We start from the raw sequence: 19,554 nt of genomic DNA, 5'->3' as shown, positions 1-19,554 counted from the left end.
TAAAATATTTTAAAACAATTGACTAGAAGTGCACTTTAAATTCCATGATGTCATTAATAAAATGGTCAAACTTAAGCATGATTTAAATTATGCTTTCCAATCAAATTTAAATATATAATTATATTAACTTTAATAATTGTTATTAAGCATATAGTCTATATGCTTCTAAAAAAAGTCTATATGTTTTTGAAAGAACCGGAGTGGGGTCTATACAACAATTCTAATACAAATTTGATTGAAAATAAGACTTTGAACAAATTCTTAACACTTTATGGAAGAACATATTCTGAAATTTCTAATTCGGGCCAAATTGACATTCTCACTAATTTTAGTTTGAAAATTATGGCGTGCAAGTAACACATTTCTCTTTTGGTTCTTAAAATGATTAATAGGCTTTACCTAAATTGGTTGTGGACTCACAAAGCCCAATTGACCGTTTAATTATGCACATGCCGGACTTTTTCGTCCGTCTATTTATTAAGACCAAAAAAATAAAAATTTCCCATTATTTTATAGTTTACTTTTTAAACGTTTAGACTGGCTCCTATAATTTCGGGTCCAGGTGGGTTCGGTCAATAAACACACACTTATGACTAATGAATCACGAGGCCACTGTGAAGCTAACCTAGCATTTACAATTATAACAACACCAACTACATTTGGTTTCGTTGTAATAAAAAGTCTAGGGCATCACTTGGGTCCCCACCAAACGCGTAATAGTTCCTGCTAAGACCCAGCTTGCGCCGTGGCCGCGTATCCAATTCCTTCTTCTCTCTCTCTCTCTTTCCCACAAAACCATATATATACACTCCAACTCTCTTGGCCTCAAAACACAACAGAAACCCATTTTTCTCTTACATCATATGTCTCAAAGACCTAGTGTTCCTCACTCCTCCACCATCGCCTTCGGCATCCATTCCCATCTCCTGGTCTCCAGTGAGATGAACCCCAGTTCCAACTGGTCCTAACTACACTTTTTGATTCCCATATCGTCGTACTCAGTATACAAAACCCTCATTTCATTCTATCAGACGTTTTTAATACACAAAAAGTTCTCATTTTTACGACGTCTGATCTTATTCCCAATTTTACGCTTAATTATGGGTGTCAAGGGATTTGTTGAGGGTGGCATTGCATCCATTGTCGCAGGATGTTCCACTCACCCGCTAGATCTAATCAAAGTCCGCATGCAACTCCAGGGTGAGAAAGTTCACGCGCCAAACCCACAGCCAATCCACAATCTCCGTCCGGCTTTCGCTTTCCACAACCTCCACGTCCCACACGCGCCATCCCTACCACTGCCACCGCCCCCACCTCCACGCGCTTCCGCGGGACCCATTTCCGTGGGCATGAAAATCGTCCAAACCGAAGGCCTCGCCGCCTTGTACTCCGGCGTCTCCGCCACCGTGCTCCGCCAAACACTCTACTCCACCACCAGAATGGGCCTCTACGACGTGCTCAAAACCAAGTGGGCCCACAAGGAGACGGGCCACCTCTCGCTGCCCCACAAAATCGGAGCCGGCTTGATAGCCGGCGCAATCGGCGCGGCTGTTGGGAATCCAGCCGACGTGGCGATGGTTCGAATGCAAGCCGACGGTCGGCTCCCAATGGCTCAGCGCCGAAACTACAAGGGCGTGACCGACGCTATCTCCCAAATGGCTAAGCAAGAAGGCGTGGCCAGCTTGTGGCGCGGCTCGGCTCTAACGGTTAACCGAGCCATGATCGTGACGGCTTCGCAGCTAGCCTCGTACGACCAGTTTAAGGAAATGATCATCGAGAACCACGTCATGAACGACGGTCTCGGTACGCACGTGACGGCTAGTTTCGCGGCGGGTTTCGTGGCTTCCGTTGCGTCGAATCCGGTAGACGTGATCAAGACGCGTGTCATGAACATGAAGGTGGAGCCCGGGTCGATCCCACCGTATAATGGGGCCCTAGATTGTGCTCTGAAAACTGTGAGAGCTGAGGGACCCATGGCCCTTTATAAAGGGTTTATACCCACAATTTCTAGGCAAGGGCCTTTTACTGTGGTTCTGTTTGTGACACTTGAGCAAGTTAGGAAGTTGCTTAAGGAGTTTTGAAAACTTTATGGTTTTGATTTAAAAAAAAAAATGATGTTGACGAAGAATGCAGGGAATTAGAGGTCTACTACTACAACGACTTTGAATAAATCATATGATTTTTTATGTCAATTTTTGTAGTAGAGGATTTTAAGGTTTATCAAATTGGATTGTCGTTTTAATATTTGTTATTTGAGTAATGCTTTGTTTTTTAATTAATAAAATTTTTGTTACTTTTTGCAATTCTATTCTTTTGAATCTGGACCGCCTCAATTGTTAACTAGGAAAAATTATCTGATGCATTTGTCCTATTAATCTGCCTCGATTGTCTTTTCTATTTTTCTTTTAATATTAACTTTTTTGTCATATTAATATATAAATCATTAATTTTAGGAGCATTTAAAGCAGAATTAAGGATATTAAAATATAAAGAGTCAATATTAGTTTAGCCTTTTTTGAGAAAATTTTTTAGCTCCGCCACTAGTGCCCATTCACACTAGCCACAATTATTTCTAAAGAATAATTGTCTTTTTTTTTTAGTTTAAATTCATTAGGTATCTATTCAAATTAAATTATTTTTTATTTTAAACACACATTGTTTAATTAAATTAGTGGAAATATTATTTCTAATGAAATATATATTCTCTAATTTACAGAAGGCAAAAAAAAAAAAAACATAATTTTCATTCAAAACTTGAATTTATTTTTTTTAAACAAAGTAAACTTGCAAAGAAAATTACTGGTAACTAGCTCCACAAGTTTTGAAATAGTTACTCATTGTTGATACCTAGTTGTCATACATTTACTAGGTGCGTGACTACCGTTGAGGTGGTTCACTTAGTAAAATCATTTACATTATTTTATGGTTAACATATCCCATAAAATAAGGGTCATATTAATAGATGTTCTTAGTTTTTTGTTGATAAACCATAATAGAAAAGCATTGACACAACATTCATGAAAAATATAAAAAGTTGCCAATAACATTTATTGTTTTATCATTCTTTCAATATTTTTAGAAACATTTTATTTGGAGAGATTTTAGGGAGTCTCTGGTGCCTTTTTATGTAGTTTTAGGGTGTGTTTGTTTGGAGAGATTTTAGGGAGGATAGAAAATTTATAAGAGAAAGGTGGAGAAATAACATTTTAAGTGGTTGTTTGGTGGGGAGAGGGAGGGAAAATAAGTAGTAGGGTTCAGGTGTTTTCTACCTGAGCTTACCAAAAAGTTTTCTCCCTAAAATGGAGAAAAAACTAGGAGAAAAAAAAACTCAATTTGAGTTAACCAAAATGCCAATGTACACGATGCACATGGACGTTGTGTTCACTTGTTCTTGGCTTTCATACAAGAAGCAAATAGAAAACAAGTTTTAGATTCACAATCACATGCCTCAGTTGTATACGTAATTAGTTTTACAGTTAAAAACCATTTGATTCTAGTATAATTTCTTTGTGGGAAACAAAGAGCGATAGATCAAGTCATACATTCAATCTTCATAATTCCTTGTTAGCTTAATTGAGATTCAGAACACCTCCCCCCGCCTTAAAAAACCCCTTCAAAATGGAGGCTTGATACTAGGATTTTCTTCATTAGGCTTAAAAGCTCCTTAGGCCAAGCAACTCCAATAGATGATGTATTTGACAATGGATGCGATTTATATAGAACCCTGCTTTGTCTTTGAACCAGCAAAAATCAGTAATCAAGATTACAAACACTTAAGCTTACATCAAGGAGATGGAAGATCTGTACATCATGAGGCTATGGATGAGAATGGGCATGAGCTTGATACAGGCATATCAAACTCAACCACGTGCCAATTCTATCCAACAAGTTTCATCATCTTTTGAAGCTTTATAAACCATGTTGTGGACGATATAAGCAACATCATATGCACAAAACAATCACATCAAGTGATCATATAAGACCTGGTATCATCTAAGATCACATAAGACTTGGTATCAGCTAGAATTTGTCCTTGGATGAAGAAAAGAATGGCGCTTTAAGCCTTGGCCTTCTGGTCTTCCCCTATCCGGCTTATGGGGATGTTGACCTTCTAATCTATTTCCTCTATCAGCCTTTCGGGGTGATTGGCTATCTGATTTTCTATGCCTTTCTGGGTTTGGAGGTGATTGTCCTTCAGCTCCCTCTCCTTTGTATAAGTTCAGGGGTAATGCACAATAGTCCAATTCTCCACCTATATCTGGGCTTTGAACATACTGAACTTCAGAGGCTTTGGCCTTGTCCAGATTTGGTTGACGAGAATGACGAGGTTCCAATCCTCTGCCAGACCTTGGCTTTTATCCATATGTTGGAGTTCATTTGTTATCTGGCTACGCCGTTCCTTTAGAAAGTTCGGTCGGGTTGTCAACTTTGACAGTGCAGAAGTTGCTGAATTTGCTCCCTGTTTACACACAGGTAAAGAGGTGTTATCATCACTTTATCGCTAATTTGGAAATTCAAAAGAATAAAAAATTAACCTCTCACAAGTAAGAATAAATTCAACAACTAAAAAGTTCCACACACACCACAACTAAAAAGTTCACAGCACCATCATCATTATTGTCATAACAAAATAATGGCATGTTATCATTAAGAACATGAAAAAAATGCATCCAAATAGATGCAGTTACAATGTTAGAATAAGACAATTGATTACACTGATTGTGTCAAGGAAAACCAGAATAAACCGATTAGGTATGAAGAAGGTGACAAATTAGTTTCAATTCATTGAGGTACTCCAAAGCTCCAAAAATATCTTGACTTTGCTAAATTCAAATTTCATCAAAGCACAAGAAAACCAACAAAACTACAGTCATGGTGATAGATATTTAACCTACCTCACCCCTTGAACCAGATCTCTTGGAATTGGAATTGCTTGGAGGCACAGACCTGGCTAGCATTGGCTCTGGAGTGGAAAAATTGGCAGACACCCCAACAGATTGATGCTTGCTAGATCCAGATGCAGCTGGTGTTGAGGCAGATTTTGATCTGATAAAGATGTCGATTCCAGTAGCCTCTCACTCTCACTTTCTGCTCCATCCAAATAAGAATCCTAATGCATCCAAATCCTGAGGTAAGTTCAGTGGAAATTACCAGATAAAACATTCTAAATTAGCACAATTGGTACCTCTATAGATTGGCTGAGTTTGACTATTAAGCTCCTCAAGGCTTCTTTATTTGACAAGTACAAGTTCCTCAAGGCTTATACACCAACCAATGAAGCCTAAGTTTGAGCTTTGAGTTAATTTTCTAACAAGCAAGCCTGAGTAATGCCAGGCCCAAGTTGATCAGGATTTGCTAACAGCTGAAGTGAACACAATGCTTTGTAGGGGAATCTAATAAAACAAGTCCTTAAGAAACCTACTACATAGACACAATACAGACAGGAAGGATGTCATAATTGCTATTATAACTAGTAATAAGAGTTTAAGAAATAGGTGTTTGATCGGGCTAAAGATCAAGCTTGTGAACAAGCTTAGACAAAACTTAAATTCACAGAACCTTTAGATGGTAATTTAAGCTCAAAAGGTGGGAAAATAAAAGCCAAGAGCTCAAAATTAAACTCAAGCTTGATCCAAGTTCAACATAGGCCAGCTTGAAGAAAGTAATAGGCAACTCGGCTTTTGCACCCCTAGTTTCTGTCTAATATTATTTCAAATAAAATAAGATGGCTGAAATTTAATCTCAGATAAGATACAATCAGGTAAAACTTATATTTCTAAGAATAGATAAACAGATGAGCAGAACAAAAAGAACATATGTAGGTGAGGATCGCAAAAGTCCAGGAAAATTTTATTGCAAGACTATCGTGTTGCTGAAGACTTCAGCTTGCATATTTAATGTCATGAACCAAAAAAGGGGGAAAATAATTATATCTGCATTACTATATTCCAGATATTTCAGGTTCCTCCAATCACAAAACACTGGATATTTCAGGTTCCTCCACCTCCTCTGCAATTCTGTTTTTCAATTCAGTTTTGGTGGCCTGAAGCCTCTGGATTTCAACCCTACATAAGCATCAAAAGAAAAAAAGAAATTACATGGATAGAACAACTGGGAGTAAATTAAGAGCCACCATCTCTATTAAAGTACAATTTATACACAATCAAACTTCTCTCTTGATTGTTTAAAATTTATTTGTTGTAAATGCTCCACCATCAATGCCAAAGGCAAATGGCCAAAATCTTATGGTAATCACTAAAGTCTTCAGAAAAATACATAGACCTAATACTGAAAGTATGTGCCATCGTGATCAAAATGCATTTATGCTAAACATTGTAAAGACATAGCTATTTACAATTGTGTACTAAATTTTGAGAGGGGCAGGGGTTTGAGGAAAGAAAAGAGAAGTTTCACCGAGGGTGGGAAAACATAGCTTTTATCACATAAACTTAGTTTTTATCACATAAACATAGTTTTTATCACTCCACTGCATACCCGGCATTATTTCAATAGGCTTTTTGAGCTTTTCTCAGTCACACCTCAATTTCCTAAAGCACTCGCTCACTGTTCAACCACATCCAATTCCTTCATGGCTTTAATTCAATCATCATCTTCTTCTTCTTCAATACAATGTGTCATCTTCTTCTTCTTCTTCTTCTTCTACCCATGAATGGAAATACGATGTCTTCGTCAGTTTCAGAGGGGAGGACACCCGCAAAAAATTTACAGACCATCTATATGCTGGTTTGGAACGAAAGGGCATATCCACTTTCAAGGACGATGAACAACTCAATCGAGGAAAACTTATTGGTCCAGAGCTGCTCAAAGCAATAGAAGAATCAAGGTTTGTTGTTGTAATTCTCTCAAGCGACTATTCTTCTTCGAGGTGGTGCTTGATTGAACTAGCAAAGATTGTTGATTGCATGAAAAAGACTGGGTTAAGAGTATTGCCAGTTTTCCACTATGTGGATCCAAGTGATGTGAGAAATCAGGGGGGTCTGATTTATGCAAAAGCCTTTAAGAAACATGAAAAGCGTTTCAAAGATAGCAACAAAGAAGATGTGCGCAAGTGGAAAGCTGCTTTGACACAAGTTGCTAGTATTGCTGGATGGGATTTACGGGATAGGTGAGAATTTTTTTTCTTTTCAAATGATGGTATATATGTTACTTTTTTTGTCCTAATTTTATTTATTGTTATAAGCACAAATTGAACTTTGGTTGAACAACCTTTGCATACTGCCATATATATTATACACTTTGAGTTTTCTTTTAATACTGAACGAAGCTAAGGTCGTACTTATGCTGAATGTTTTGTCTCTAAATCAATGTTGCTAGCTCTGCCTTATCAATATTATTGTTCTGCTATCTTTGCAGGCATGAATCAAAAGTTATCCAAGAAATCGTTGGAACGATATCTAGTGAATTGAATCGTAAATTCTCAAAGACTATTTCTAAAAACATTGTTGGAATAGACTCCCGTGTGGAGAAAATGTTGGATTATTATTTGTGTGAAGAGTTAAGGGGTGTTCGCTTTATTGGGATTTGCGGGATGGCAGGGATGGGTGAAACAACTCTTGCGCAAGAAATTTATAGAAGAATTTCTGGTAACTTTGAAGCCAGCAGCTTTATTGCTAATGTTAAAGAAAAAACTAAAAGTCAAGGTTTAGTTTCATTACGGAAACATCTTCTTTCTAAGATCCTCATGCAAGGCGAAATAAGGATATCAAACGTTTCTGAGGGAATCAGTGTTATAGGGAATAGACTATGCAATAAAAGGGTTCTTATTGTTCTTGATGATGTGGATGGAGATGAACAACTAGAAGCACTAGCAGGGAAACATGATTGGTTTGGTCTTGGAAGTAGAATTATTTTAACAAGTAGAGATAGCCATTTGTTAATAGGACATGGAATGGATGCTCTATATAATTGTAAGGGGTTGAATGATGATGAAGCTTTGGAGCTTTTTAGTTGGAGAGCTTTTGAGAAACCCTATCCTATAGAAGATTGTGTGGAGTTGTCTGAGGATTTTGTGAATTATGCTAAAGGCTCTCCTTTAACTATTACAATTTTTGGCTCTATGTTGTTTGGTGAAGGAATAGATAAATGGAAAATTATTCTAGCTATAGTAAAATATTATCCTGATTTTTGCATTTTAGATATGCTTCAAAAGGGCTTGGGTCGGTTGATGAATATAGAGAAAGAAATTTTGGATAATGTGTGTCTTTTCGAAGGAAAGAACAATTGTGCAAGAGCTATACTAGAAAGTTTTGGTTACTATCCAAACAATGATGTTGTTATAGACAATTATCTTGTAGCCATTGATGCACGAGGTAGAATTAGGATGCATGGTTTGCTACAACTTATGGGTCAAGAAATTGTTTGTCTTGAATCCCCTAAAGAACCCGGTAGAAGTAGTAGGTTGTGGCGTCTTGAATCTCCTAAAGAACCCGGCAGACGTAGTAGGTTGTGGCGTTACAAGGATGTCTATCATGTATTGAAGAATAGTACTATAAGTTGACTAGTCTAGACTTGAACTTATATATATATAATGCCAAAATGGGTTTTTACCCTTAATTTGAAAACTATGTAGCAAAATGCTCCTGTTTTTTAAACTCGATTTTAACAAAATCAAGTCAAAGGTGGAACTTGACATTACTAATGTCAAATTCTATGCATATTTTGCCACTTAATTTTTTTTGAAAATTTAAGTGGAACTCAACGGTGCTAATGTCAAGTTATACTTAAAAATATACATAGAACCTGATTTTTTTTAAAATCGAATTCCAAAACAGGGGTATTTTGCTAAATAGTTTCAAAACATGAGCATTTTGCTACATATTTTTCAAATTAGGGATAAATACCCATTTTTCCATATATATTCTTCCAAAATCTTTTAAGAGTTTTGTAATTATTCTAATTTCATTTTTCTTGATTACTAGGGAACAGAGTTTATTGGAGGCATAGTTCTAAAAGGACCTGTTCATAAAAAGGTACAATTGAGTGTGGAATCCTTATCAAAGATGAAAAACTTGAGATTGCTTAAGATTCAAAATGTGCTCATCCCAAACCACCTCAATAATCTTTCTAATGAGTTATGCATTATAAAATGGCATGGATATCCTTTAAATTCTATGCCAGCCAATTTCCAACCAAAGAAACTTGTTAAATTGAAAATGCATTGCAGCGCCATCATTCAACTATGGAAAGGAATTGTGGTAAGATTTTCACTTATGCAAATGTAGTATCCTTTTCCCTTTTCATTAATGTTTGATATTATCTAATTATCCATTGATATATATCAGAATTTGGACAAGTTAAGGTGCATTGATTTGAGTGATTCTCAAAAAAGTTGATTGAGACCCCAGATTTTAGTAGAGCCCCAAATCTTAAGCATTTGATTCTTCAACATTGAACAAGATTGTATAAGATTCATGCATCTCTTGGAAATCTCAAATGGTTTATTCAATTGGATTTAAATGGTTGCAAATGTCTTGAAATCCTTCCACCCAAGATCAGCTTGGAATCTCTTGAGGTTTTCCGTTTTTGATCTTTCTGGTTGTTCAAGACTGAAAAAGTTTCCAGAGATTGTGGGAAATATGTCATGTTTATGGAAACTTGATTTGGACAAAACTGCTTTAAAGGAATTACCAGTATCAGTGCAAAATTTAACCAACCTCACTTTTTTGAGTCTAAAAGACTGCAAGAATCTTTCAAGTCTTAGTATTTGTTGTAGTTGGATTTTTTTTTAAAACTCTCACTCTATTCGGTTATTCAAAATTGAAGAAGTTTTCAGAAATTGTAGAAAATATGTCACATTTGACAGAATTATATTTGAACGAGATTGCTATAGAAGAGTTGATATCATCATTGGAGCATTTAACTGGCCTTACTTTTATGAGTCTAAGAAATTGCAAGAATCTTTCAAGCCTTACGGATGCTATTTGTACAATGACATCTCTAAAAACTCTCATCTTATCTGGTTGCTCAAAACTTGACGAACTACCTGAGAACTTGGGGGTTAATCTTGAAGGTCTGGAAGTGTTAGATGTGAGTGGAACAGCTATAAAAGCGCTACCTACCTCCATTGTTCCTTTAAAAAATCTCAGAGTAATATCTCTCTGTAGATGTGAAGGGCTATCATCTAAATCAATGAAAGCATCTCAGTTTTCTTTTATTCCTCGGTTTTCTTTTATTGCTTGCCGTCTTTAATATACTTCTATCTGGAAGGAAATACTTTTGTTTGCCTCCCAAAAAGTATATTCAGCTATCTGATCAATGAGAGCTTTTTTTGAAATATTGCACAAGTCTTCGATCATTGCAAGAGCTTCCATTAAATATACAGCATATTGATGCAACAGACTGTACCTCACTGGAAACTTTATCAGTGAGACCTGAAGATGATTTTCAGCTGACTCCTTGTCTTTTCAATTGCGTAATTGAGAATCAAGGCTACGATAACATGTTAACAACTGAACATTGCTAAGACATTAATGACCAGGTATCTCCCTCTCTCTTACTCCCAAAAAATATTTTATATATATCTCCCCCCCCCCCCCCCTCTCTCTTGCATGGGAAATTCTAAACCTCATGATGTTTATGATTCAGAGACTCTGTGAGCCATGCTGGGTATATGGTGTCAACATTCCTATAGTTTAGCCATCAAGATGTGTAGACATACCACACCAAAGAGGATATGACTCCCTAATCTAATTGATAGACTCATTTCATGTTTGGGAATTTGGATTGAGAATTCAAGCACACAAGACAAGGTGACTCTGATTGCAAGGAAGAGAAATGCCAGTGAAATTGATAGCTTTGATAAAACTGCGAGGCTGATACACTATTTTTCTCTATTTTATTTTTTAAGTCACCATCTTTCTCTCTCCTATTATGAAACTTGTTTGTGGCTGTATATTTCTTTTTTCTTTTAATTCATTGGCATTTCTTTTCTTAAAAATGGCCTAAGGTATTTTGTTTGTTAATCCAGGAATGGTGCTTACCCCAAGGCTTGTAGGACATGCAAAAGGATTTTGCTCTCGGGTATGTGAGTTGGGATGTTGAGCCTCTACATATTTTGTGTGGTAGTATTCTTCGTTCGAAGTTGCTCAGGGCCCAAATTTATTCGGGCATTTTTAACAGGCATTGAGAATCAGTAAATATGATGATGGCCCAATCAGTGATGAATATAGCCTGGTTGAACGGCATGGTTTGCCAGCCCTAAGGTTAATGCCTTTTTGTTTTGCCATGGATGTGGCCTTCTCCTTCATTATTTCTGAGACAAGCTGTTATGGCAAGTGAAGGGAAAAAATTGACAGTATGTGTATCCTCAAACTGTAGGACAGCTTGTCTTTTTCTCTGCTTATATAGTTAAGAAATGGTGGGTGCACATGCAATTGCATGCTTACTATTTCAAGCTATCTGGTACCTCCAATAGCCTTTAATGTCTTATAGACTTATAGCTACCATCGCCATGACAAGCACCGGCAATGTAGTGCGTTTGGCAAGCACCGGCAATAACTATTTCAGTGCGTTCGGCATCCTCTTCAAACCACCTGCAATGGGTTGTAGGGACCTTGCATATTGAAGACAATTAGAAAACAACTTGTTCTCATTTATTTGTTGGTGTACTAGTAATCTTGAATTCCATTTCTTGCAGATTGTATTAGAGCATGCTGCTCCTATTGCGAATGATATGGTGGCTGCAGATCCCTCTTCTACAGTGGTGCATTCTTTGAGAAGGAATTAATCAAGAATGGAAATCCTTAATATTCATGCTGCTGGCCAAACACGGTGAAATTGACTATGAAGCTGTTGTAAAGCTTGCAGAGGTTATTGATTTTGGCTGGTGCTAGTTTTCATTTGATTATCGTGGCTTCCTTATCTAGTTATTTGTTGCAAATTGTCCTAGGGCTTTAGTAGGGCTGATCATCAAAATGTTGGCACGGAAGCTGGAATGTCAGCAATTTGTGCAGAACGGGATTGTCTTGCATGAAGATTTCATAAAGGTAAACCCTTTCTCTCATTCAAAACTTTTTTTCTAATTCTTTCAAACAACTTTTTGTGTTGTTGGCTGACCTGGAGGAAGCCACATTTCTGTTCACTAATTTTTGCTGATTCCTTTTGAATCTCTAGCATTTTCTGCTATGATACTAATTGTAATTGTGACTCATGTAGTCTTTTAGACAATTTGGGAGCATTGATATGCTTTGTTTCATCTATTTATATTGTTGCAGGCTGTGTGGAAGCTGAATGAAGCGAAAAGATTCAAATCCAGTGCCCACTACAGTGCTGATTTTGGGAAGCACTAGCATTGTGTCATTTTCATTTCCAGAGCCACGGATGTTTGAGCAGTGCTTCTTATTCCATGGATATATGCATTAATATCCACTATATTAATCTAAATAGGGCCACTTTTTGCAATAAGTGGTGTTATTTTTATTTGCTGCTTGTCCAAGGAGGACCGAAGATACAGTAGATTGGACACTTGCAAGGAGAATCACAGCATTTATCGGAGGAAACCAAGTCATTGTCATTAATGGTGAGCTTTTAAGAATATGCGATAATTTTATTAGTACGGACAATGGCAAATGAACTTTGTTTGCACGTTTTCTTCGTTTTGCTGTTAGCCCTTATCATGGAATTATCTGTGCACAAGTTATGTGTAAACACATTCCGTTTTAGTTCACTGCTTCTTCTTGGTGTTATCTATTGTATGCTACTTGCTAGAACCAATTCTTTCCAATTTCCATGCGGTACTCATATTGACCATGCCATCATTTGCTGGTTACTATGAGTTTGTGGTATGAATGATGATAGGGATACTACAACTTTGCTACGTAAACCTCACAAATTAATGTGCCGCTAATCATAGAAAGATAATTTAGATAATTATTGTTATATATTAGCATTTATCACATCCTTTTTGGGTTTTGGCCATATATTATTGGCTTGTTAGAAAATTAAATACCGTGATGCATTTTGCTTCAGGATGAAAGAAAAACATGTTATAGGGGGTTCAGTTTTGTGACATTTGCTGATGAAATTTCAGCGAGAAGTGCCTCCAAGAAAGTACATAGGATACTTGCGCAGAAGGTGTGTCAGTAAATGTTATCTTGAAATATGATTTAATGTTATGCTGCTAAAACTGCTGGTAATTTCAGCAATGCTATTGTTGGCAACAGCCCAATAGGCATGTGGGTTGTCTAGTATCAAATTAAAGAGCCTCAGGAGTTCCTTATACAGAGTGGTTTGGGCCCCTGTCTGTCAAATATGGTCTCAGTGAAACTCAAGAATTCATGGATGAGAGATCAAAACAGAGGATTGCATGGTGAAGAGTGTGAGAAAAGATGTCAAGTTTTGGATGATGTTTAAAGGAAGTGGCTGCAACACTATCCTAAACATAGTTCTCTGTTCTAATTGGTTTGTACCGCATTCCATCCAATTAATGACTCCTGCTTAAAATCTTTCTAGTAGTTGGCTTTGTGATTCTTTTGTTAGTAAAAACAAGATGTTGGGTATAATTAGCACCAATTTGGTGCTGTAGTTTAGTTTGAAGTAGGGGTGTGCAGAAAACCCACCGACCCACCCAACCCGACCCGCTGGGTTGGGTCGGTTTTTAAGGCTTGGTAGGTTGGGTTGGGTTGGGTTGCAAAAAAAATTTTTATAGAGGGTCGGGTTGGATTTGAGTCATAAAATTACAAACCCGCCAAACCCAACCCAACCCACTCATATTTAATATATTTAAAATATATTATATATTTAATATATTTTTTTAAATCAGTTGCTGTAGGACACTTATATATATATATATATATATATATTATATTTAATAATTTAAAAAAAAAAAAACTAGCTGTAGAGCAGCATTTTCTCGGTTCCTCTTACTAATACTAATTTAATATATATATATATATATATATATAATATTATATAATTAATAAATTTTTTTAAATAACCAGTTCTTCCTATCCTATATAAAAACCAATTAGTTCACACAAATCCTAATAAATTACTATTGTTGTTTAGTCATTAGTGTTGTTTGCCTTTAAGAAATTACATTGATACTAATCTTTAGGTTTTTTTAATATATTAATATTTATATTTTTTTCTACTCAATTTAATAATAATAATAATAAATTTTTCAAACCCATGGGTTCAACTTGACCTGACCCATGTGGGTTGGGTTGAATTTTTTTGACCCACCATGGTGGGTTGGGTCAAAAAATCCCTTCAACCTGACCCAATTCGACCCATGCACACCCCTAATTTGAAGACTTGTGTCTCTATGTAAAACTGGGTTTGGATGATGAAACACTGCTTTTCATGTTGAGTAGGAAGTTTATGTCAGGGCAAATTCTCTTGTTGTAGTGGACTAGCTGAAGTCGACGTGTTTCAAATGTTTCTGTTTGTAACTTTATATTGGTTTGTTTCATAATCCCAAAAAAAAACCAATCAAAAACTATGAATTATCCAAAAATTATAAAAAGAATGGCTGATGCCCTTTTTTAATCTTTGAATCATTGAGTTTTGACGAAGGACAAGCACCCAAACCAGAAACTTTTACACTATTTCTTAATATGTTTGATGGTTGCATTTGCCATTGTCTTCCCACTTTAGCACCTTTGTATTTCATCCTAATATTTTATTCTTTTTTTCTTTTGAGGGTGGTTCCGGGAGGGGAAGGGTGTTGGAAGTCAAATAAAGGAAGGTCTTTTTGACTTGACTGCTAAAGGAAACATAAAGTAAGTAAACTCTTCAGAAAGAATAATAAGCGTTATTCAACCTTTAGAAATTTCCGAGCAATGACATACTTTTTTCCAAGAAAGAAGAAGGAAAAAAAAGCCATATATTTGGAAAAAGTATGTCATAGCCCAGAAATTAGAAAAAAGAAGGGGGGGGGGGGAAGCCTTATATTTGTATGCCATTGTATGTAGAAGGTTCCTCGTTGCGAGAAAAAGAAAGTGTTTCAAATTGTTGGAGAAAAGGAAGCATTTAAGCAATAAGTCTTATTGCTTCCTCAGCAATAGTGGTGGCCAGCATGCCAATTCACAATTATCACAATTATTTCTAAACATGTTTTGTTTAATGAAATCAGTGGAGATATTATTTTTAATCTCTAATTTATAGAGAAAAGTACATACAATTTTCATTCAAAACTTGTTGCTATTAAGAGAAAAAGACAACACAAATCCATATTTGGAGTGGGGATAGACCGACAAATGGGTTGGAGAGATTTTCATTGAAAATAACATACAATTTTCATTTAAAAATGTGACAACTGGTACCTCTTGATGAGGCTAAACCACTGAAGGACCCAAGATCTAAGTAAGGGTAAACCCTACATGCCTTCAAATGATGCTCATAATGATAGCTGATTGATATTTGAGTGCACATTAACAAAAAATCTATTCTCTGTAAAACTCACCCTACCTAAAACAACAAACCTTTCGATATAACTTAAGATCCTGTTAACGGATGTACTTAGGACAATTGTTAATACACTAAAATAGAATATTATACCAAGACATCATTGTGGCTTTAATATCAAGACACTGTCAACATATGATGATAATCTTAGATAACATGGTTGTTGTCCTCTTCCCTATTTCTTCAATCTTCATATTTCTCCCGTATCACTCTTTCCTCTCCCCTTCCCCCTAGCCCCTCTCTAGTTTAATTATTAGGTACTCCATGAGCAAAACTCTCCCCCTTACATAAAAGTCAATCTAATGTGAGTCCTTGTGGGGCTCACTATTCATATGGAAGGGCGTAAAGCACTATTTTAGGGATACCTTGCAATGACCCTGTATTTAACTTGCCTTTAGTGGCATGTCAAACACACCACAACAACAACAACAACAACAACAAAGCCTTCGTCCTAAAATTTGGGGTCGACTATGGATCTTCGATAGATTAGATTAGGTTGGCCACACTCCACCTCCAATGAAAGTGTCAAGCCTATTGTACATGGCATAAATGGACCATACAAGATACAACAAAAACTATAGAAATATATGTTTCTGAAATTCACATAGGAAAAGAATTGCTTTGTGCAGAAGATAGATGTATCACTTACTCATCTTCTATGCCTTAATTAATGGATTCCATGTAAAGGTTTTGTTTTTTTTTTTTTTTTTTTTTTTTTTTTTTTTTTCTCTTTTTTTTTAAGTTATGTTTATTTATTTGTATCAATGGTTATCACTTATCATTTTGTCAACAATAATTGATAATGTCAATTTCTAATTGTGTAGAATTCTTTCCCAAATGATTTTAGACAACTAAATCTTAAACAAAAGTTATTCAACTTGGTAGATTTTTTATAAGTATTCAACTTAGAAAATTAATCAAGTTTGGATTGATGATCAGAGGAGTGAAAGCAGCCAGAATTTTTTTTGAATTTTGAAAGCAATGAAAATAGGCCTATTTATAGAAAATGCTAGATTAAATTCATTATTGTATATTTTCTTTTGTTATGCCTTCTCATCCTTTAGACAAAAATTGTATCCTTCAACATTGTTATTCATCCAATTGAATATAGCCAATACTAGTGAAAAGTATTTCACTTCAAATGTTGCTTATAAGCTATTTTTTTAGACTTATTGTGAGCTTATGATGGGAATAATTGGTTATGGGAAAACTAGTATTTTTCATGAGTATTTTTAGAGTATGACAAAACTTAGGTACAATACCTTAGGTGTTGTTCCTTAGGTTCCCCTCTTAAGAATCAGCAATGTGGTTACTTAACTTAAAAATACACTTTCATCCCATGAAAAAAAACTCACATGGCAGAATCTTAAAATGAGAACCTAAGGAACAGCACCTAAGTACTGTACCTAAGTATTGCTTTTTTAAAACATGACCGGTAAGACAAGTTATTGAAGAGAGTATGGTATAGACATTTCATCACTTGTGACAGTCGTTTAAGTTTGTATTTACTTGGAAAAGAAACGAGGATTAAATCTTAGAAAATTCGTATCTTAGTTTTTCGTTTTTTGTTTTTTGTTTTTTGTTTTTGTAATGTGTCTTAGCTCACATCTTGCATTTGTTTGGACAATTTGGTTAATACCTAAAATTGTTCCAAGCATGCTAGAGTATAATAGAAAAGCTTCTAAGGGTCTGGAGATTCTAATGCACTATCCCTCCACAATATTCCTCTTGTTCTATTTGAGTGAAGAACATATAATTCAATGAGAGAGTCACTTCTCAAATACAATTCATATACTTAGGAACATCAAGTTGCCCAACTGTTGTTCCCTTGTTTTATTTTGATTAATAATATTGAAGTTTATAAATAAAAAAAAGTTACCCAACATTACCAAGTCTACAGTCTACTAAATGAAAATTTTTATTAACATAATGAACAAAATTTACAATGAAAAATCCAAACACTAAAAACAAAGATCAATCCCATCTGCAAACACAAATACCATTTGGTAACTAGAAGCTAACACAACCTAAGTCCTAACAAGCAAGCTAATGCAAGTGCATCCGAGCTTCCGAAGTACATTTACAACTTCAAATTAAAAAAAATATTCCAAAACCATACGAGCATTTCACATCAGAACCAATTCTTCAAAGCCAGTTAAAATGCTAAAATAAAAGACCCACAATCACAATCTAGAGGTAAAAACAAGGACTCATAGTCAGGATAACAACCTCCCAAAATTACAAATTCAAAATAACTTAAAATACAATATCAGATAAGCATCCCAGTAGGAAAGTCTCATCTTGTGGTTATGGTAATAGGTGAAAAGGCAAAGTTCCACTACCTAGACTTTCTGAATTTCAACCTAAAAGGAAAGAGAGAGGAAATAGAGACTTGTTTGGTAAGAGATTTTTAGTATCATTGTTTGTCGTTTGGTACATGTGTTTAAACACATGTTTTCAGTTTTTTAAACAACACTAGTCGCAAACCCACGCTATGCGTGTGAATATATCATTCTTTTTTCTTTCTTTTTTTTGGGGAAAAAATTGGGTGTGTTTAATTGATATTATTCTCTTATTATTATTATTGAGAAGAGCTATTATTCTTTTTTTCAAGTGATCTATATTTTTCAAACTTTTGTTATAGTGTGTTATGTTTTCCTTTTTTATTTCTACAACTAAATATTTTTAAGGAGATTGTCAAGTTAATCAAATCTCATCACAAATTTAAAATTGATATTATTCAAATAATTGATAGGCACATTCAAATATTAAAATTGTTCTCTTTGATTGTTAAATGTTATCCTATTGCATTATAAAGAATTAAAAATAGTATATAATATATTTTTTTGTTCTCTTTTATTGTTAAATGTTATTGTAGGGCCGGGAGGCTTATGATCCGGCCCACGCTCTATCCGGGCTCAGGGCCCATGCTGAGGAGGTAGTGTGCCGAGGACGAGTGATCAAAGGTCGAGGGGTTAAGGGGAACGGTTGAGGATGACCCTGTCCTCGGCACTCCAAGGCTTTGATGAGAAGAGCAACGTCTTAGTAAGGGATATCCCCAAATAGTCCCCTGAAGGGGATGTGAGTGGAATAGGGCCCACATGGAGGTACGGTGCGAAATAGGTTCAAGGAAGATACGTCCCCTCCACATTAAATGCACCGGCCCACGTCCTGATCATGTTAATGAGAAAAGACGCTTGGACGGTGTAACTTCGATCCTCGCGTCTAAACAAAAAAGTAAGAGGAGACAGCTGATGGGACAGGTACAGAAGTAAGCACCTGCCTGACCAACAAATGGAGGGATAGGATCAACCAAGAAGGACTATATAATGTAAAAGTGAGTGTGCCAAAAAAAGGAGCTGGGAAAAATGGCCAAAAATTAGAGCCTCCCAGCCCGCCTCCAGGAGAAAGACTCCAGGGGTGAAGACGACTTAACCATGTATGGATATCACGAAAAACCCACCGCCTGGTGACCAAGGCCTGGCCTTTCGAACCCATGCTCTACAAATGATATTGTTTGGGCCTTTTACGTGCGAACCCAACACTGTTACGGTTCGTTACCAAATCGTGTCCTTACAGTTATCATATTCTATTATAAAGAATTAAAAATAGTATATAAAAATATAGTATTATTCTATTACATAACATGATTTGGATAATTTGGTTTTTATTATTATATCTTTTTTTTCTTCTCATCTTATCTTATTCACTATTTAAATTCAGTCACATTCTCCATATTATTAAATTATTTATATTTTCTCTCATTTTTTATTTTTAAGAATTAAACATATAATATTTTACTTAAATTCAACTAAATAAAATTTTCAAATGCTCACTTCCAATATATCTAAGAATTAACTCAAATCAAAACTATATGTGATAAGAAACTCACAAAACATACCACCAAAATGCATCGACCCAAAGTATGGAAAGTAGAGTTGCAAGAAAGAATATATATATATATATATATATATAGAGAGAGAGAGAGAGAGAGAGAGAGAGAGAGAGAGAGAGAGAGAGAGAGAGAGAGTAATCACATATTCTAGGAGAGAATGTGAGAGAAATAGCAAAATTATATAAAATAAGGTGAGTAGAAGAATATTCAAAAGAAAATATACAATTGTAAAT

The 19,554-nt window shown here is 35.6% G+C and overlaps 2 protein-coding genes and 1 pseudogene across 2 annotated transcripts; all 3 read left to right on the top strand.

Annotated features, from left to right (window-relative positions):
• Window positions 1–812: 812 nt before the first annotated feature.
• Window positions 813–2,303, top strand: LOC115960905 (mitochondrial uncoupling protein 4-like). Its single transcript, XM_031079908.1, has one exon. The coding sequence runs from the start codon at window positions 1,101–1,103 to the stop codon at window positions 2,079–2,081; it is 981 nt and encodes a 326-aa protein (XP_030935768.1). The 5' UTR covers window positions 813–1,100; the 3' UTR covers window positions 2,082–2,303.
• Window positions 2,304–6,231: 3,928 nt separating this feature from the next.
• LOC115961318 (TMV resistance protein N-like) lies at window positions 6,232–9,619 on the top strand. The gene is made up of 5 exons (XM_031080316.1): window positions 6,232–6,248; window positions 6,695–7,126; window positions 7,375–8,491; window positions 8,940–8,990; window positions 9,566–9,619. The coding sequence occupies exons 1-5, from the start codon at window positions 6,232–6,234 to the stop codon at window positions 9,617–9,619; spliced, it is 1,671 nt and encodes a 556-aa protein (XP_030936176.1).
• A 1,958-nt stretch (window positions 9,620–11,577) lies between these two features.
• Window positions 11,578–12,548, top strand: LOC115960311 (annotated as a pseudogene).
• The last annotated feature ends 7,006 nt before the right edge of the window (window positions 12,549–19,554 follow it).

This window comes from Quercus lobata, chromosome 9 (assembly GCF_001633185.2).
Source record: "Quercus lobata isolate SW786 chromosome 9, ValleyOak3.0 Primary Assembly, whole genome shotgun sequence".
In the NCBI taxonomy this organism is placed as follows: Eukaryota; Viridiplantae; Streptophyta; class Magnoliopsida; order Fagales; family Fagaceae; genus Quercus; species Quercus lobata.
The sequence above is the reverse complement of the archived record's forward strand: the minus strand, read 5'-3'. Positions and strand labels throughout refer to the sequence as shown.